The sequence below is a fragment of the Notothenia coriiceps genome, unplaced genomic scaffold (genome assembly GCF_000735185.1).
Source record: "Notothenia coriiceps isolate Sejong01 unplaced genomic scaffold, NC01 NC01_scaffold00020081, whole genome shotgun sequence".
In the NCBI taxonomy this organism is placed as follows: Eukaryota; Metazoa; Chordata; class Actinopteri; order Perciformes; family Nototheniidae; genus Notothenia; species Notothenia coriiceps.
This window is the reverse complement of record NW_011352782.1, coordinates 453189-473254: the sequence shown is the minus strand read 5'-3', so window position 1 is coordinate 473254 and position 20066 is coordinate 453189. Positions and strand designations below refer to the sequence as shown.

The 20066-nt window shown below is 43.4% G+C and overlaps 1 protein-coding gene across 1 annotated transcript in view; it reads right to left on the bottom strand.

The window, feature by feature from the left end:
• Nucleotides 1–20066, bottom strand: part of notch3 (notch receptor 3) — a 27801-nt gene extending 7735 nt beyond the window's left edge. Inside the window, exons 1-19 of the mRNA XM_010779314.1 lie at nucleotides 19834–20066; nucleotides 18727–18799; nucleotides 8239–8381; nucleotides 7803–8138; nucleotides 7018–7140; nucleotides 6687–6920; nucleotides 6437–6592; nucleotides 6138–6323; nucleotides 4989–5102; nucleotides 3688–3801; nucleotides 2586–2819; nucleotides 2209–2319; nucleotides 1910–2102; nucleotides 1651–1796; nucleotides 1222–1455; nucleotides 947–1099; nucleotides 607–835; nucleotides 319–520; nucleotides 51–207 (exon numbers count right to left, since the gene is read on the bottom strand). Coding sequence (XP_010777616.1) covers nucleotides 51–207; nucleotides 319–520; nucleotides 607–835; nucleotides 947–1099; nucleotides 1222–1455; nucleotides 1651–1796; nucleotides 1910–2102; nucleotides 2209–2319; nucleotides 2586–2819; nucleotides 3688–3801; nucleotides 4989–5102; nucleotides 6138–6323; nucleotides 6437–6592; nucleotides 6687–6920; nucleotides 7018–7140; nucleotides 7803–8138; nucleotides 8239–8381; nucleotides 18727–18799; nucleotides 19834–19894 — 3199 coding nt within the window. The 5' untranslated portion in view covers nucleotides 19895–20066. The remainder of the gene's footprint in view (nucleotides 1–50; nucleotides 208–318; nucleotides 521–606; nucleotides 836–946; nucleotides 1100–1221; nucleotides 1456–1650; nucleotides 1797–1909; nucleotides 2103–2208; nucleotides 2320–2585; nucleotides 2820–3687; nucleotides 3802–4988; nucleotides 5103–6137; nucleotides 6324–6436; nucleotides 6593–6686; nucleotides 6921–7017; nucleotides 7141–7802; nucleotides 8139–8238; nucleotides 8382–18726; nucleotides 18800–19833) is intronic.

Below are 20066 nucleotides of genomic sequence, written 5' to 3'. Positions count from 1 at the left end.
CACTGTTACAACACAACAGAAACGTTAAATGTAATTTGTTTTCCACATACCTCTTTGGCGTGCAGCTGTCTCACAAGAGACCCTGGAGATGTCACAGTAACGTCCAGACCAACCGTTAGTACATTCACAGGTGAAGGAAGCATCCTTTTGGCGACAGCGTCCTCCATTCTGGCAGGTAGATGAGCGTCTGCACCAATCGACAGGTGTCTGGATAGCCAGAAGACAAAATTGTCAGGATGTACTTTACTTAAAACCTGAAGCGATGAAGACTCAAGGAACATAACAAGATATTTTTAAGAAGAACCAATGAGTGTTTACCTGGCAGCGTGAGCCAGTATAGCCCTTGGGGCAGGAGCAGCGGAAGGACTCTAGGGCATCTTGACAGATGCCTGCATTGAGGCAGGGCTGGGAGTCACACTCATTGACCTCATATTGGCAGTGGGAGCCAGTGAAGCCTGAGCGGCAGTTACAGGAATAGCCGTTGATCTTATCTGTGCAGGAACCTCCATTGAAACAAGAGCTGTGGAAATGTACACATTTTATTGTCATATTCAGTAATTATACACATGTGAACAGGTTTAAAAGCAATGTAAAATATACACTCACCTTTCGGTGCAATCAGGGATGTTGGTTTCGCAGTGGTTGCCAGTAAAGCCCGGCCTGCAGGTGCAGGTGTAGGAGTTAACATAGTCTGTGCATGTGCCTCCATTTTTGCACGGCGAACTCTGGCATTCATTGATCTCTAAAGCACAGCGGGGCCCAGTGAAGCCTGCCAAGCAGCTACAGTGGAAGGAGTTCACAGAGTCTGTGCAGGAACCTCCACTTAGGCATGGATCTGATGCAATAAAGAGAGGAAGACTTTGGTCAAGAACAGTATTCATAGTCTTGGTATTAGTTTTTTACAGCAACAGGCAATTCAGCACGCTTTGTTTATGTGGCCACTTACTAGGAGTACAGTCGTTGACGTCTGTTTCACATGTCAGCCCAGTAAATCCAGCTCTGCAGGAGCACACAAAGCCTCCAAGTGTGTTAGTGCAGGTCCCACGATTCTTGCAGGGGTTGGAGATGCATTCATTTACATCCACATTACACAATTGACCTGAAGAATGAAAAAAGGGTACAATAAGGTTTAATTCCAGATAATAGGAGTTTATTTATCAAGACTTTCGGTAAGATTCAAGAAAGATTATTTTAAAATAAACAAGTACGCAGTTATCTTACCTTGCCAACCTGTCTGACAGTTGCATTGATAGCCCAAGTAATCTGGTGTGTGTGTGCAGAGGGCATGATTGGCACAGGGGTTAGGGGAGCAAGGGGTGAGGACCTCAGCACAAGTGGGTCCATTGTAAGGAAGCTCACACAGACAGGTGAAGCTTGCTACACCGTCCACACAAGTGCCCTTGTTCAGACAGGGACTGGAAGCACATTCGTTGATGTTCATCTGGCATAGGTTACCTGACGGGCAGAGAAGACATTACATAAATTAGAATCAGCCTAAAATGTTGCCTAACAATATGTTTTAACACCACTAGGGGGAGGTAGACAATTGTCTTTCAAGAGGAGGAAAACTCTGGAAAACATTGGAGAAATCAGATACTTAGTAAATTCTTAAATTAATGCATATGTGGCAGTTTGCTTCTTATGTATTACCTCTGAAGCCTTGGCGACACTTGCAGGTGAAGCCATTGAGCTGGTCGATGCATGTGCCAGCATTCTGGCAGGGACTCGGCAAACAGTCGTTCCTGTCTAGATCACAGTTCTTCCCGACCCATCCAGGCTCACAGTCACAGCGGTACCTAGAAAATATAGGGTTACAGTCAATAATCCCAAAAATGTCCAAGTTATGCATGATACAATGAACTGAGTTGAAACTTGCAGAATTAGCAACAAGCTAGAGAACAGTTCATACCCATTAATGTCATCCCTGCATGAGCCATGGACACATGGGCTACTGCCACACTCGTCCACCTGGGAGTAACAGTATGGAGGCTTAAAGCCCTCTGGACACTGGCAGTGAAATCCATTCTCTTCATCCACACATGTCCCCCCATTTCTACAGGGGCTGGATGAGCACTCATCTATCTCCATATTACACTTGGAACCTGGCAAGAGAGATGTTAGAAATCAATCAGACGTGTGTTTGTTAACATTTCCACTGAGGATTGTTTTCACATTTCAAATTTGTATTTTATTTTGTTTGGGCCTTACCGGTGAAGCCAGGTTTGCAAACACAGTCATATCGGTTGATGCCATCTTTGCAAATACCATAGTCACATGGGTTACTGGAGCAATCATCAAAGTTTATTTCACAGTTTGTGCCTGTTTTGACAAAAAGTTAGAGTTCCATTAAGAAAGGAATACACTTCAGTACAGAAAAGGTCAATCAAAATGATAAGACATTATGAAACATCTATTCTATATAATTGATCACCCTCAACAGCCTTATTGCTTGCAGATGTTTGAGCATACTGTACACCTACAGTTGCACTGAATTTTCTCTAAATGTTGGCTAGCTTATATTTCTTTTAAATTAATAATTGAAAGGTTTGCATTAACAATGTCAGACTATTGTGATCTCCTCTTACCTGATGTCCCATGTTGACACTGGCAGATGTACTTGTTGACTAGATCCACACACTTGCCCCCATTCTGACAAGGGTTGCTGTGGCACTCATTGAGCTGGTTCTCACAGCGATAGCCTGTGTAGCCAGCATGACAGTTACAGCTGTAGCTGGCAATACCATCAATGCAAGTACCATGGTGGCATGGGTCGGGCTGACAGTTGTTGATGTTACTGTCACAGAGTGTCCCCTCATAACCTGAAAAGCCCAAATGGAGATTGATGTTATGGCATTTATGTCATTTGACGGAGCAAAGCCTTTTATTTGAATTTATTAGTTATTTAATTGAACTTCCGCGGTCTGTTTCCCAGTTTTTCTTTATAAAAGAGTCTACAGTTTGGGGTTTCTAATTACTGTGGTTTCCATGTCGACAGTGTCTGTGTGTTGGGAAAGCAAGGGTTGGTTTGTGTGGTGTGTGTGTAGTGCAGTGCTGAGTTGGGTAAAGCAGTAAAGAAGGGCCCTACACAGGCCTCCCAGGCCTGCTTTTGTTCTCAGTGGCGGAGGGAACAATAGACTGCCCCACGTCAAACAGAGCCACTTCACTCAACAGAAGGGGCCCACAAACACAGGGAATACCAAGCAGCTGGCCACTGAAACAATGAAACAGGCTCCTCTGTAGGCTTGGGTCCAAAAGAACATGTTAAATATCAATGTATACTCCAAATCAGTTCATACATACAGCCTTTGTGAAGATAAACTTTTTCACTGCATCTCTTTATCTATGAATATGACTGAATGTGAAGGAATGAAAGTTAAGATGTGGCAGAAGGTGGTTTGTAGGGGTTTAACAGATGAACAGATGTCGGGGTGATGACCAAGGCTGCTGGTCCTCAGTGACCCCATGATCCTGAGACCGACGAGGGAAAGAGGGGGATTAGGGGCCTCAAGTCAGTCTGCTTGGCCAGCAGACAACCATCGAAAAATCGGACCCCCTCAAAACACTGAACATTTAACAAAGACCAAACAGCCCAACAAGTGTTTAAGGATCATCTGCTCTTCTGCCTGGGAAGACATATTGGATATTGTCTAACAACCATCAACTCATATTAGGTACAGAAGCCCTTACCTTCAGCACAGCGGCACTCGAACCCATTTGGTCTGTCGTAGCATTTTGCCCCATTCTGGCATGGCGTGCTGGCGCACTCATCGATGTCGATCTGACACATGGTGCCAGTAAACCCTGGGACATGCAAACACAGAGGTGAAGGGTCAGAAAGAGGGTCCAGTGGAATGGTCCACGCTCAGGTCAGAGGGCAGTTCTGTCCCTTCTTAGAAGGCCAGAGGTCTTTTGCTTGGTTAGTGACGTCTGGCTTAGGTTGGGTTTGAGAGCATCGCGACTGGTTAAGGACATGTCATTTGTGCACTTGGACCAATGCTAATATGACCACTACATGCAAATGCATTGGGAAACAGGTGACCTTGATAATGTTTGTGAGGGAGGACTAACAAATGTAATGCCTACAAATGAATATTAAAATAAATGTGTATTGCTATCTGGTGGTATTAAAATATCTGAGCAGCAAAATGTCACATATGCAGTCTAAGCTCACTTTTTGTTGTTGTACATTTCTGCCTGCACAGGAATGTCTGGACTCTGGTGAAGGTACATTTTTTTTAAACAGTTAAATGTAACTTTAACAATAATAATAATAATAATAATAATAATAATAGTAATAATAATAATAATAATAAAAACAAGAGTAAGGTTATGTTAATTCTACAGGCTTGAAAAGCTTGAGAAACTTAGCAGGCTTGAAATCGGTGGGCACAGTGCCCAGACAGGGGTGAATTGGTGCATTGGTAGCACACTGCTCAGTTGATTAACAGTGTCAGGATGGTCTGTGTGTTGGTGCTTGGACTGCAAAAGGGGGGGGTTCAGAGGAGACAGTGGGATTGTTTTCTCTTTTAGGGACCCCCACTCCCCCTGCTCCCCTTCCTGCATCAGCTCCACCGGCTCAATAGCTAGATGGGGGGGTGGAGAGGGGACGTCTGTCCCAGATGTAAATTGAGGACCTGGAAAAGAATCTCATTAGCAGGACTGCTGTTCCCCACCACCGCCAGGGCAAGACGAGGGAGACTGCTGTCCCTTCCACATTCCACAGAGGAGGGGAGCGGGGGTCACAATAGTGTCTTTGTTCAGGCAAGAGGAGAGGATAGGCAGCCTTGTGGGTCTGCCTTTTCATACGAGTGGTGCTTCTAAACACCAGCAGGCAAAAGAAGCCAGGCTGACCCTCCCTTCTCTGGTTCTGGGGACATTTAAACTTTAGCTCTCTGTTCTGACTGCTGCTGTCACTGAGTTAGAGTTGTGAACAGGGCTAGAAATACACAAAGGTAAATGGGAAAAACGTTTTGGTGGATAAGTCTTACCTGGCTGGCAGGTGCATGTGAAGCCATTGACCATGTCCCGACAGATACCATCATTCACACACGGGTTGCTCTCACAGTCGTCTACGTCAACCTCACAGTACGTCCCCATGTAACCTGAGAAAAGAAGATCACAATGAGTTGAAATTTTTTGAGAAGTGGAAGCAGATTTAAAATGATTAGATCTTTATGTAACGTTATGTCAGTTCAAGCCAGCGTGCTGTGAATGTAATTGCTTGTACTGTGTGCAGCTGATAAAGGATCTGTGGGAATCATTTCTAATTTTGACATTGGTCTCTGCTGAACCACAGGATGAAATAAAAGACTCTTGGAGCATCCCCAGTGTTCCCACTCTACTGACTTAGAATCACCACAACCTACTGTCCATGGAGCATTACCCCTCCCTGGGTCAATGTCCCATTCACAAGATGCATGTTATACATTCTGCATTAGCAAACTTTGGAGGGTTCCTTCATTGAGGTGAAACAGAGTGTGGAACCGAGTGGTGGGAGAGGCTAGCGTGGAATCAGAAATAATCAGCAACTCCACATGAGCTTTGCCAGGCTGGCTGATGATGAGGAGGGTGAAGAGGAAGGGTATGTCCCTGGAAATGAAGGGGGAGGGGGATAGGCTCTGGGAAAAGGCCTCTTTCCCTCTCTGTGTATGAGGGGTGCAAAGTGGAGCACAGAGGGGCCCTATTGTTCCTCTCTATTCCCACCACTCTACCACTCATTAGTATTCACAGCACACTCCTCCCCCTAACTGCTCGCCCTCTCTCACATACAGTCCTATAGACCCGACTCCCAGCTCTAATTTGTATAGTTCCCAAAACCCCAGGATGCATGTAGGTCTGTGCGTGAGAGTTTCACTGTGTTTTTGTCACTGAGGGTCCAAACCATCACTTAGTCCAAACTAATACCCTGTCTGGCTGTATACTGCACAGAGAGTGCAGCAGTGCCTCCATACCCCCAGTGTCAATGGGAATTCATTACATAACAGTCTACACTGGCAGTCTGTATGGAAGAACTGCATGATGCTTCAGCAAGTTGTTCTCCTCTGCTATTGGTTTAGGCTGGAAGACAACATGCTGAATTGATGTTCTGTATTGTTTTATTTTACAGTAGTAAATTACAACCAATCAAGCCTTAATACCTGGCATGCAGATGCAGGTGAACTCTCCAATGCGGTCCAGGCAAGTGGCATCATTCTGGCAGGGCATGGAGAGGCATTCATTGATGTCAATCTCACACCGTGGACCGGCATATCCTCGGCCACACTGACACTGGAAGGAGCCCTCTGTGTTTACACATTTTCCAAAATGCTCACATGGGTTGGCACCTGCAGGAACAAGTATTAATATCAGCATACCATACACAGCCAGAGGGAAAAATAAAGCGATGACAATATAACCACAGTACTGACAATTGTAAGGGAAAAAAAATCTAAATTACCAATCGAACACTCATCCATATCCTGGTTGCATGCACCTCCTACAAAGCCGGCGGGACAGGTACAAATGGCGCGGCCATTGAGGGGGTTGGTGTCGCACACTGCCCCCTCGTTGCAGGGGTTACTCACACATGCATCGTCAAGGTGGCACAGCAAACCTGTGGAGAAATAAAAAAAAGAAAACAAATTAAATCAACAATTTAGCAGCCAGGAACAATAATGACACAGAGACCAACAGATAAAACCACTAACCTGTCTTTCCAACTGGGCACTCGCAGAAGAAGGATGCTACTCGGTCATGGCAGGTGGCCCCAAAGAAACAAACAGCTATGGCGCAGTCATCAATGTTCTCACTGCAGTCATCTCCAGTCCAACCATTCACGCAGACACATGTATGACTACCAATGGTGTTGAAGCAAGTACCCCCATTATGGCAGGCGTTTGGTTGCATGAGACACTCGTTCACATCCTCAGCACAGTATTGCCCTATTGTGATTAGATGAGATTTTGTATCACACATCTGTTTATATATAAATGTACATATTTAAAGTTTATTTCAAATAGGATGTAAATTGAGCTGTACCTGTCCATTCTGGTGCGCACTGACAATTGTACGTGTTGACTCCATCTACACATATTCCTCCATTCATACACTTGTGTCCTGGACAGTCATCCACATTATTCTCACAGTTGTGTCCCTCGAACCCTGAGCCAGATGGAGAAACAAAAAAAGAGTTATTATACACAGACACAGTAACACACACTAGCGGACAGTTTATTAAACATTCAGTGGTTCCTGTTCCAAACACTAAACATCCCTACTCATGACCTTGAGTTATATTTCCCACACTAGAGGAGGTGTAGGGCAATGTGGGCAATAAAAAGGTTTAGAGGGTGTCTGATTGTTTACATGTTCTCATGATGGTTCCCACACGATGCCAGCATCAGCCATGACTCCTGCCTGCTTCAGGGGTCTGCACTCCCTGCAGTGTTTGCTTATTTTATAATCTCTCACAGTTTCAATGACTTCCTCTCTGGCAAGAGACATTTCCTGTCAGCTCCCCAGTGGGAAACCAGAAGGCCCATAAAGTAAATTCCTTCTGTTGTGAAAAGAGCAGAGTGGAGTAGAGTGACGGCGGGCTGCCTCTTCAACTCTCCCACCATCCCATCTCACATCTGTAGCTATTAATAGCAGAAAGAAAGCTGACCTGGGAGAGAGGAGTAAATCCCAGCAACAACACTAAAAGCTACGTCATCAGCCTGGGAATATATGTATGCCTGTAGCACTGTGCAGAGGGCCTGGGAAAACCCTAACAGTTGATGATTTTGTGTGTGTGTGTGTGTGTGTGTGTTCTATACTGCTGGTACCTGGTAGGCAAGCACACTCGTAGGAATGGTCGCTGGTCTGTCGACAGGTGCCCCCGTTCATGCACTGAGAAGGGGCACAGGGAAGGACGGACACCTCACATGTGCGCCCACTGTATCCAGGTTGGCACTGGCAGCGGAAGGACCCATGGGTGTTCATGCAGAGGCCACCATTGAGGCACATGCCAGGCTTGCGGCACTCGTCAATGTCACTGCGGCAGTTCTTTCCCTGGAAGCCAGGTGGGCAGGAACAGTTGTAGTGGTTATTCCAATGGGCACAACGGGCTCCATTGGCACAGGGACTTGTGGCACATGCGTCAATGAGGGAGCAGTCTTTGCCTGGAGATTGGAAAATGAATGTTATTAGTAAAAATAGAAACTTTTAATCACCCTTCTGAAATCTGAACTTTCTAATGAAGACAAACTCTGATAGATTTACCTCTGAACCCTCTTTGGCACACACAGGTGGATTGTGGGATACCATTGACCACCTGGCCCTTGCAAACTGCTCCGTTCAGACATGGCGATTGATGACAGGGATCCAGTTGCTGACACAGAGGACCAATGTATCCTGGACGACATCTAGACAACAGATTCAAACACACACAACACATTAGGATATCTTTGGCCTGCAGGTCAAAACAGGTCACAAGGCATTTAAGACAGAGCTGCGACTCAAACTCCAGCATACCCTAAGTCCCTCATGTTCTTGGTTTGGCAATCTGGGCCCCAAAGAGGCCTTGGCAAGGCCCGCTGCCTGACTCATACATTGGCTTAAAAGATGTTTCTGGGACCTGGAATTAATTTGTCATAACAAAGCTTGCCCCATAAGTACTTATCATGCAATGAATTGTTTATGGATAGAGGCAGGCAACCCGTAGGTGTCTTATAGGCTTCAAAAGGAATATTCTATTGTTACTTCCAGCCGAAAAGCCTCAGTTTCTTAATGTCAGCTAACATTGTTCCACAGTTAACGTTTTTTTTCCAAGCTCAGCTCTTGTTTCTGTTCTCATATATAAGAGGAACACACCCAGAAACAGCATTCTGGAAACTTAACATTTGCCAACAAATACTGACATGAGAAAAACAAGGATTACACACAGAACCCATGAGACGAATTCAAGCAGCAGCTGTGGTATTTGATTGAAACAACATATCCTCCTTCTAGTGACTAAATTCTGATACAACGGAGCATTGTGCATGGGACATTAACGCCTTGTCCACACATAAAGCGTTTCAGACACATTTTGTGCATCTGTCTCACATATCTCTGAGGGAACAGATAGGCTATTTTGGAGATTTGTTCTGCTTCAAGTCTATTTTTCTTTGTCCGTAGCTACAATGATTTTGTATGGGCCTCTCAGCGCTGCCAAAACACAGGTAACCCACACTCAATGCTGGGCCTAAATGTATCCTATGTAGAAACATTTGGGGGGCTGAGCTGTTCCTGCTGCTTGGCAAACAAGCTGCTTTTGATACACGGGCTACGTAGACATGGTATAAGCCTGACCTAAACCTGCTCCACCAAGAAGTTGAGATAAAAACACAAACAGAGCGTCCTATAGCTCTCTGCAGAGGTCCTAAGGGAGAGATGGTTTGGACTAACTAAGGGTCCAGTATGAGCTTGTAACTTTATATCCACAGTAGAGCCCCTGGCTGGGAACAAGCCCCCTCTTCAAACAGGCTGTTTGATGCTGATGACAAGGCAGTGACGGCTGGGTTTTCGCCCGCCCTTGGGCTCTGTCTTTTCTTTCATTCGAGCGGAACCCCTGGGCAGGATAAACAATGAGTTTTCATCTATTCTCTTTTTTTGCAGGAGCATCACCACTAAACTGGTATTTGTTCATTCTTTACTTTTTTGATGTGCCCTCCCCCACTAATAAACTATAACAAAGACTAAAACAATTTTGAGACCCTTTCCCCAGGCTAGAAGCTACAAAGATGTCCACTGAAATGGCCTGCTTTATTTCTGACTGCTCAGTAAAACTAGAGCCTACGAATAATTTAGCGTTTTTCTAGCTTTAAAGGCAATAGCGAATTGTAGGAGCCACAGGGCTAAACATGAAGAAAGTAGGTATACAGACACAATGTGCATATACACCAAAACAGTGCAGAAAAAGTAGTATGTCTCCAAAGTACTAGTTTGTTGATGTATAAATAGTATTTAAGTATCAAAACAACAGAAAATGCTGTAGGGAGTGTAGCTTTGTCCTATGGTCAGCACTGAGAGACTGCATTCTGGTGTGGAAGTTAAGTAAAGCAGCTCTGGCGCACCAATGTTGAAAGAGTTATTCAGACAGTTATAACAACTATGCTACCATCTCCTAAAGCCCCCCTGAACGCCAGCTTGGCTCCCCCCCCCCCACACTCCAAGCCCCCTCCTCTCACGCGCTGAGAGGTCAAATGTCAGAGGTCCCCCGTCTGATTGTGATGATAATGTCACTCAGGCTGCAGGGAGTTGGGTGGGGCTGCTCTCCAGGAGAGAATGTCTTAGAAATTGAAATTGGCGTAAAGTCAGAATAAGAGAAGGAAAGAGTGGTCAGTTTTAGCAAGAATGTCAAGTCATATTTCCTGTAATCCCTAGTCCCTGCAATGAAAACACTGCACTCACTCCGAATGCACGATCCATGTTGCCCTAGCAACCTCACAGACGAACAAGCAAGCCTAACCCCCAACCAAACATCCCTCCTCACCCCCCACCATTGGTCCCCATGGCTATTTGTCATGGCTTGGCTGGGTTTATTTAGAGGCAAATTAACTATGTCTGGAATCTAGGGTGTCACTAAAAATGAAACACAAATGTGGCACAAAAAGGGATTTGAAAAGGCTGAGAAAGAAAGTTGCTTATAGAGCTGACAAATACTAGGGTAACAGTCAGCCACTTTGTTGCACTGTGGACATTTCTTCTCACTAAACCAAGGCTTTGTGGACAGACAATAACGTACAACTAATTCCAAGAAATATTGGCGGTCCAAGTGCATGTTTGGAAAGTGTGTTCAGCGCATTGGTGTGTCTTAGTCTGTGTGGGTGGTTGTGTAAGAATGCCGGTAGTAGTTATGCCTGATAAATAATTTGTCCTCCCTTGCAAATGCAAACCCAACCGAGCAGCAAAAACACACATTCTTTTGTCTAGACCTGACTCATTGCCAACATGCTACTCCCATAACAAACAAATCAGAATGCTATCAGTGCAGAGACTGTGAGAGACATGGAACTTTGCCCTGGTGCACCTGAGAGTCTCCTTATCAGACTCTTTACAACCTTGTGGATTCCATCGCTTTTCTGGGAACAGAGAGGCAGGAACCGTGCCTAGGCCTGGCCTTATTTGTGGCGGATGTAGGAGGCAGGTGCAGGCTGCTGTTGTGCAATGGGCCCCTGAGTCATATATAGTGAGTGTCGACTTCTGACCTTTGAGGAAGACAGTGCAGCAGACGAAGAGGTGGTCTTTAAGTGCAGCGGAGGGGCGGCCAGAATGGGTAATCTCTGAGTTTAACTTTTGAGGACTTTTGCCAGCTGCAGCACCAGCACCAAGCATCTGTCCGCATCTGTCAATGAACTTCTGTGTGTCTGGCATCTAACTCCCCTGCCAGATTTTAAGCCCAAACATTTTTTCTGTTTTGCTCATGGGAAAAGCCCAGTAACCAACACACACACACCACACACACACACACACACACACACACACACACACACACACACACACACACACACACACACACACACACACACACACACACACACACACACACACACACACACACACACACACACACACATTAGCCATTTCACAACACTCAAGAGATGTGATCATCATTCACAAACACATGCATTAACAGATCTTCTTAACAGACTTTAAGGATTGTAACAGGAAAGCACCACTGCAACAAAGCAAACACATGCAACAATCAATACACGCCCAAACACAGGGAGAAGAAACTTACACCCAGCCTCAGCCTCTTGTGAACCCATACAAGACAAGATCCAAAGACAAAAGTAATAAAAGAAGAAAGAAAGAGATTGCATTTGTTAAACATTTAAGGGAAACAGTTTAAAGCAGAGTTTAATGTGCAAATAACCTTACAAAACATTTTGAAATTGAAATATGACATTCCAGCACTGTGATTTCTCAAGTGTTCTGTATCGAGTGTGAGGATCGTCTGTCTAAAACTGTTTGATTTATGCTAGTAGATTCCATCACCTAAACTTGTGTAACACAATGCCAGTTTTCCTGCTTTCTGGGTCACTGAAGCAGGGTAACCTGAGCTCATCCTCTCCTATACAATAGCAGCTACTCTGCCAGAGGTCAGAGGGTGGCTCACCTGTGAACAAAGAGGCTGTAATCTCTGACACGGTTCTTACACACTGTCATGCTCCACAAAACAACAAGTATAAGGACTCTTCCTATCTCAGAGGGCATTTCCTAAAGCTAACTGAGAGGAAGAGCTACTACAACGGAACTACCATCCTTTGACTTGGTGCAATATTTTAACTCCTACATTTTATGAGATGAACTGATCAAAGTTAAAGCAATTATTTAGCAAAAAAGACACATTTGGATTTTTTTGGAACGCTTCGAACAGTGTCTCTTTCTCTCAAAACATTTTCCCCTTTTTCTACAAGCAAGCAAGAACTAGCTCTACTTCTTTATGCAAGTCCATAATGACACCACACTGCCAACAGGAGCCCATCCACATCCCCCCTCCTTCCAGCAGCCTCTTCTGCACTACTCTCCCCAGCTTGGCTCTCCCTTTCTCAGCAAAGAGCCAGATTGGGGGTTGGGGAGTGTTTTGTGGCCCAAATAAAAGAGCCAAAGTAGTCAGAACTCCTTTGTATAAAAGTGTTGGGGGGGGAGCAGTGACCCAAACAGCTAGTCTTTCAGGCCTGGGCTTACACGGACCAACAGGCCTGGGCTGTAGCCTGGCAACAGTAACCCATGGTGAGAGAGAGCTGCACTGAGAAAAAGGGGGTGTTGGGAGACAGGGTTTCATAAGGACAGTTGGAGCACTTCAGAGGACTGATCCCCTTCATATGAAGGTAGCACTGAGTGGCGTGCGGGACCAATTCAGAGTGGTAATTAAGTATGATCATGTCTAAAAGGATGCATGTTTCACAGTTTAAAGTGCAACGTTTGTTCCAACAATTGTGCTTAAGGCACACAATGAAACTATTGAAATCTCCAGAAGGAGGTTTTCATAGCACCCCCAGAGCATGAATATTAAACATGTGAATGTAAGGACATTTTATTTTCTCTCAAGTAAGAGCAGTGATGAATGTGACTGAAAAGTTCGCATTTCAGTGTGTTTCTCCATTCGTCCTTCAGAACTCACATTTACATGGATAAAACTTTCAATATAGAATGCCAAAGAAATGTCCTGCATTTCCTTGGCAGAGGGGGACTGAACAGATTGCCTGCAAGAGAATGAAATTGTTATGTTGTTGATAAGTGTCCTATAATGTGGATTTGAAAAGGGCCAGACAAGAGCCATAGTTTTAACACTTTTTATGGTAGAATACTCCCTGACATTTTTCAAATAGCAACGACTTTGCCCATAACCACATTGCATAAATCCCTGGGTCGAGGTCTTTCAAAGCATTCTCCAATTAACTCAACCACATAAACCCCACCCAACCACCTAAACTGAACCAGATCCACTTTAACTTTGAAACTAACATTCAAAAGACTTCATCCTCATGCTATCATGAAAGATCCACTTCATTGCCTTGTCCAGTGTCTCACATTAGCCTTAACAATAAAACATAATTTGGAAAACATTTCTTAGACCTTCTAATGGCCTGTATTGTTCATCATTTCACAGCAAACATTTCACAAGTGGAATCAATACAACCAGGTAAATAATGTTGACTGAAACTGTTGAACAAAGACTCTCATATGTTTATTGTCCTGAGAGAATGAGATTTGTTTACTGTTCATAATGATGATGTGCCATGAACACAAAGAACAACCAGATAATGTCCATTACCTCAACTGCTGTCCCCAGTAGAAGTACTAGAGATCAGTGGGCCAGTCATACCTAATGGAATATTTAAGAAAACTATGATAGTAGTGTAGCAATTCCTGTGCCATGTGGAACTGTATTTAATGATTCTTACATTATGAGAAGGTCATCAAAATGTTGGTGGAAAATGTGCTTTGCGGAAAGGTGAATGCCTTTTTCCTAAATCATTTAATGGTGGACCCATCCCTTCCTCTCCTTAAAGGAAGGGTGAGACTATGGAAATGTTGCTGGCAGACCTCAGTTATTTCAATCAGGATTGCCTGAATGTTTCTTCAGAAGTCATCTTCTACCGGATAAGAACAAACAACCAGGGGCTGAAACTTCAGATGCAGGCTTATTCCTACATAAGCATGTTGTCCAGACATACTTTGACTCCAAAAACTATAACAATAAAACAAATACCAACTGGATGTTCTTGTGCCAACTCACAATAATGGCAAAACGTACATCAATCTGCACACAGGGCTAGTTTTTCCGGAAATGTGTGACATGCTAGTGAGCAAACGATTTTTCATTTCCACATGCTTGTATACAAGTTCCAAGGAATAAACCACAACGTAGCTATTCGGGAATGATGAAATAAAATATGTTGAAGGATGAGAAAGTTGAGGTTCAAGGAGGCCTGGGTGCACCGAATAAGCTGCTTAAGCTTTCTGATAAGACAGGATGTGTGTGGCTGAGAGGTCAAAAGGCACCACTTCCTGTGACGGGGCCTGGGAACCACAACTCCCAGTCTCCAGTTATGACCCAGACAGAAAACGAGACAACAAACCCAAATCCTCCTCCCTATGATTGTGTAACCTCTTGGTCAGAGAGTACTCATATTCTCATAAATATGACAACTTTCTTATTCAGTCATTGAAAACTGGGCCTGTCTGTAATGCAATAGTTTTCCCGGATAATGACGATGGCTCCATCTGCCTGCCAGGACACCATGAGTGATATGGGCTATGTTGCCTCACAAAATTGCAAAGTAAGTAATTGCAAATCAAACAAGTCATTCTAAACATCCCACTTTGAATGCGACTAGGCTGACAGTATTGTTCAGTCGGCATTCCTGAAGGGGTTACCAGGGGGAATGGTTGGGAGGTATGGACAATAACCTGAAAGCACCAGAGGGACAGGAGGAATCTTAGTAAGCATTCCTTTCTAATCCACCATAAAGATGCCAAAGAAAACACTAGCCCTGAGGTGCTCCGAACTAAGCTAACAATATAATCGGTCCCTTTGCTATGGTCTGTCAGTAAATATGTGCCTTGGTATCTGTGTATACTTCCACATCTTGGGGAATTCTGTTTTGAGAGAGTTAACCTAAAGGTGGCACATTTATATTTGGAAAAGTTGTACCCTCCCCTGAGAAAATGTGTTTTATTTATGCTTATGAAAAAAAGAATAAGGATATGTGCCGGTACTTTCTAAACACACAGTTCTTGCACTCCACACTCACTGGACAGTCTGCTCGCTGTCAAAGTCAAAATAAGTCCTCTTTCATCATGTTCTAGAGGCTGGGAGTTGCAAGGTCATAACAAAACACTCACAATTTATAAGTTAATTCTGCTGCTGAGACCAAGGGCAAACTATTTAAAAAATAAAGAGGACCACTGAGTTCATCCATGGGCCGCACTCAGCGGAGAAGCCTCACATGTATTCATTTTCAGCTTGGGGAGTCTGACAGGAAGATATCGGTCGTAATCTGCGATCTGCCACTGTGTTGAGAGACGGAGGCAGAGGATGAGCCGCCAGAGCTGGGACGCCACGCAGAGAAAAAAAAAAGTGGTCCTTGTTGCCACTGCTCTGTGAGAGACGCAACATGTGCTGGGGGGACTGTGTGCTACCGGCTTCATTCCTCCACGAGCTTGTCTCTCACAGTATGGGGGCGGCTGACTGCTCAATGGCAGCACCTGGCCCTATGCTTCCCCTTTGTCAAGATCTGACTTCACTGGATTACCATCACAACATCCACCAGCTGTCCTCTAGGCGTACCCCCCCCCACACACACTCCCTCCCCCTTACCCAGCCTTCCACTACCCGTTCCCCACCCCCAATCCGATCCCTCCAGCTGGATCCTCTCTGAATGACACCCACTCAATCTGCCTAATTATCTCTCCTCCGGCCACGCCGCTGTGGCCCTCTCAAAGCCATGCAGCACATTCTGTTCACAGGGTGGAGCTAAGGGGCCAAAGGGTCTTTAACTGGACTTCCTGATTGCTCACCTAGAAGGCCGCACTCTATGTGACTCGATCAACCCTTCACTGTCAAGTTCAAAACTCTGGGCCACACTAGCATCATAGAAAGAATACTTTAAAACATTTTCATTGTGTATCAAGGAGAACAGTGTGTCAGAAATATAAAACCTCACAGTACCAGAAAGGAACGTACTTTGAATCTAAGCCATGTTTATTTCAATTTAAAACGGTGTAAACCTGGATTGCAGAGTTGCTGTCTCTTGGAACCTTCACCTATCGAAAAAAAGTGCTTCCTTGTCAATGGAAAGCGAACTCATTCTACCCACATTAATTATACAGTTTCTTATACAAACTCATCTATGACATTGATTCTGAGCTCAACATGAGTTGACTTATTTCACACTGCTGGCCATAAGTTAATATTGGATTCACATATCCTCAGTTGACCCGGGGTTACAACCATAGTTGTTCCAACTCTCTGCAGTGTTTCAAATGGCTAATTTAGGTGCAATTGATTTCCTGTACCTTAAAACATGTATTACTTTACGAAAAGTAGAGCCAACCATAATTGTTCCATCATGGCCAACCATCATTGCAATCACAATTCAGTTGAAGCCAACCTGCAGGCAATGGAAGTCAAACCTATGTCTGGAGCTGGGTCATGGAGCCAGCTTGGAATGCTCATTTAGTCTAACAGCATTAGCTGGGTTTTACTGTGTAACTGGGAGAGTTGAAATGGGTATCAGAGTGTTCACTTGAACAGTTTACAACTTAGTCACATATCAGCAGCTCTGGCCTGCAATCTTTACAAGACACCCGAGGAGGAAGACAGACACATAAAGAAACTAACAAGATGAAGAAATATTCTTAAATGTTGAAGCTATAGTGTGGTATCATTCTTGTTTTCCAACCAGACAGAAGATGAATAGGTATCTAGGACAGTAACAATGGGAGCTGCCACAAGCTTGGTATTAATGTCACTTGAGCAGCTACAAGCCATAAGAAAAATGAAATAACATGAATATTCTCTGCGTAAAACAATGTGAGTGGTTCTCCGAAACGAAAGTGACGATATCAAGCAAGGTTATTTCTCTACTGGTTCTCAGAACCGTTCAAAGACCAAAACATGTATCTGTATCTGCATTTCTATTTCTCTACTCTGTATTGGCTTGCTTTGCTGTGGCCTTTCTTTTCTACCTCTCTGCACCCTGCTCTGATGGTGCCAGGTTACAGGCAGGTATCTGGTAGAATAAAGGATCTTTTCTGCTGTTTTGGAGCTCCTGTTTCTGTAGGCTCCCAGGGGAAGGGGTGCGGTGGCTCCACCACTAACCTCTGTCTAGAGACTGGTCTGACCACTCTCATGTGTCCACGCTCCGCTGCTCTGCCCTGCTATGGGACTCTTTCTACACTGTGTGGTAGGACATTTGATGTCCCCTTCTATTAGAAATCCCCTCCCTTTAACCTTGAAGTGCTTCATTTCTTGCCAATTAACCAGTCAGGTGATTACAAATGCCCTATTCCTACACTCCTAACATATATACACACCCCTGCAGAGCGTGAAGAAATAAAGCAGCACAGAGAAAGAATGAATGATGCCCTTTAAAAGAAACTCATTAAATCTGGAGATTAATACACTTCTCAAAAATGTAGGTTGTGATCACTTTCATTCGTTTTTTTTTTCTGTGTGGTGCTGGAAGTAAATGATTACCCCAGAAAATGATCTTGGATATGCTCGGGAAAAAAAAACCTGGCTGCATACAATTAGACATTGAGTTACTTAATGACACTCACCCATCTTGGCTCCAGCTAATGATTAAAGAAATCTGGGAGGTAGTTACTTGTTGCACATGCAGTAGAGTTACACATTGGCAAGTGTGTAATGGCAACTTCTGATCAATAATTTTAAGGAACTATGAACATGTTTAAAAAAAACAAAAAAAACATATATATATATATAATTGAAAACAATGTGCCGTGGTCTTTTCTTGTGAAAAGCACATTCCTTGTTGGCTCAACTTTGACCTGGCAATTGTAAACTGCTAGTCCACTCCAATAAAATAATAAATGTAATGTCTTGGAGGGAAACAGCTGGCAACCAAGAAGTTTTTGTTCTATCAATCACTATATATGTATCATCTGAAACACTCAGGCATGTTTCCTAAACTGTTCTTAAAAATAACAAATGACCCCCGGGCAAGACACTGTAGGCTATTTAACTCGACCATTGTAAGAGGTTCCCACACAACCCCCCTCACCAATTTGGAAAACAAAAGCTTCATCACTGTTAAAAGATGTGAGAGCTCAAAACTACCCAAAGCAGGCAGAAACAAAGAAAAATCACAAAAAAAAAATCTAAAAGCATTGCAAAAACATTAAGACACACACCAGGAAAACTGTACTTGCTTTTGAGGAAAAGCTGTGAGTAAATCTGACGAAGCTCTTAAACAACAGGTGCAAAGCCAACATGTTGATGCTTGATGGTGCTTGTGAATCAATCTGTTATATCTTTCACCAGAGCCAACAGAACATTTGGAAAGCATCTTCACTTCATGTTTAAGTATCACACTGAAAATAAATCTTTCCCCTGAACCTTTGAAGAACCAACTCACAAATAACAGCCTGTCAATTTAAACACAAGGCCTACACTTGAAAACCTTTCAAAAGCTGACTTAAAGAAGTATTAAAGCAGGATAAATCACAGATCTTTACATCATTTCCACTTACATGCATCGAGAGGGTGAATCTAAGCATGTCCCTCCATTATCACAAGGTTTGAATTTATCCAGGCATCGGAACCCTGTTGAAATTGGAGAAATGTGTTAGACAACCACACAACTGACAAAAGACTTTAACATAAGGGGAACCTGTAATTCATCCTACTGTTTAAGTATCTTTTAAATAATGTTAAAAAAAAGAGTATACAGAATATATTAATAAACCCTTTGTAAAGTATCTTTGAATTACCCAAAGTAATGTAAACTCTTTAAACTCCTGGATTTCAAGCATGTCTAGCTTGGAAGACTTTGCCACTTGTGGCATCTTGCAGACACACCAGCATGTTTGTTGTACTTATTTATCCAAATCAGATAACGTTTTGGTTTCCATGAAAGAGATACATGCTGACATATGAGATTGTTTCTGTTTAGAGAGAATTACATTAATATCTGACAGTCGATGCTCAACAGCTACGAGGGAAAACACATTCAGTTGTTTAAAAGGTCTTTGTTCAAAAAGGGAGGGGGTAGCTTTGGCTCATCATCCCCTGATTTAGCTTTAACAAATGATGTTCTAACATACAATCATTATATTTTTTAAACGTCTTATGTCAAGCCTCATTGCACAATACTACGACCCTCGGGCAAACTTGTATTGATGTTACAGGAGCACTTCCACACTTTGGGTTTGTTAAGTCGGTGGAGCTGCAGATGGGATATATAGTGCACAAACTTCTACAACACAGAAGAAAAAGCATAATTGTAAGAAGATCAGATTTGTTTTTGTTTAAATATCAATTTCTCCCCCACATACATTGCATTGACGTGACTAAGTTTGTGTTTATAATGATTCGTTTCTTCGGTAGCCTAACGTTATCTTCTGAAGTTCAATAAGGCTACTGCAAATAGCTTTGGGACAACTTCGCAAACTATTTGTTACTCAAACTAATAATAAACCACCAAATGAAACACAAATAAAAAGTTGAAAATCTATATTTCATATAAACATGTCAGTGGGCAATAGCCCCAATCATATTTGGAACAGTACAATTTATGGGATGTCCAGCTATGTCCAGTCTACCTATTATGTAGAGCTTATTAAATGATTTGGACTTACCGTAGCAAATTTGCATAAACAATAAAAATGACAAAATAATCCATGGAATATTCCCTTCCATTTCGGTGGAAAAGTTTCCAGTGTTTCAAGTTGGGCTTTTAGTAAAAATACATCCTTTATAAAGTTCACATAAAAAAAAAGGCTCCAAAAACGAGGGGGGCTTTTTCATAAAGTTAGCCGGAATGCGTAGCGTTAGTTCCCAATCTCGTATTATCCGCGCAGCTCGGCCAAGG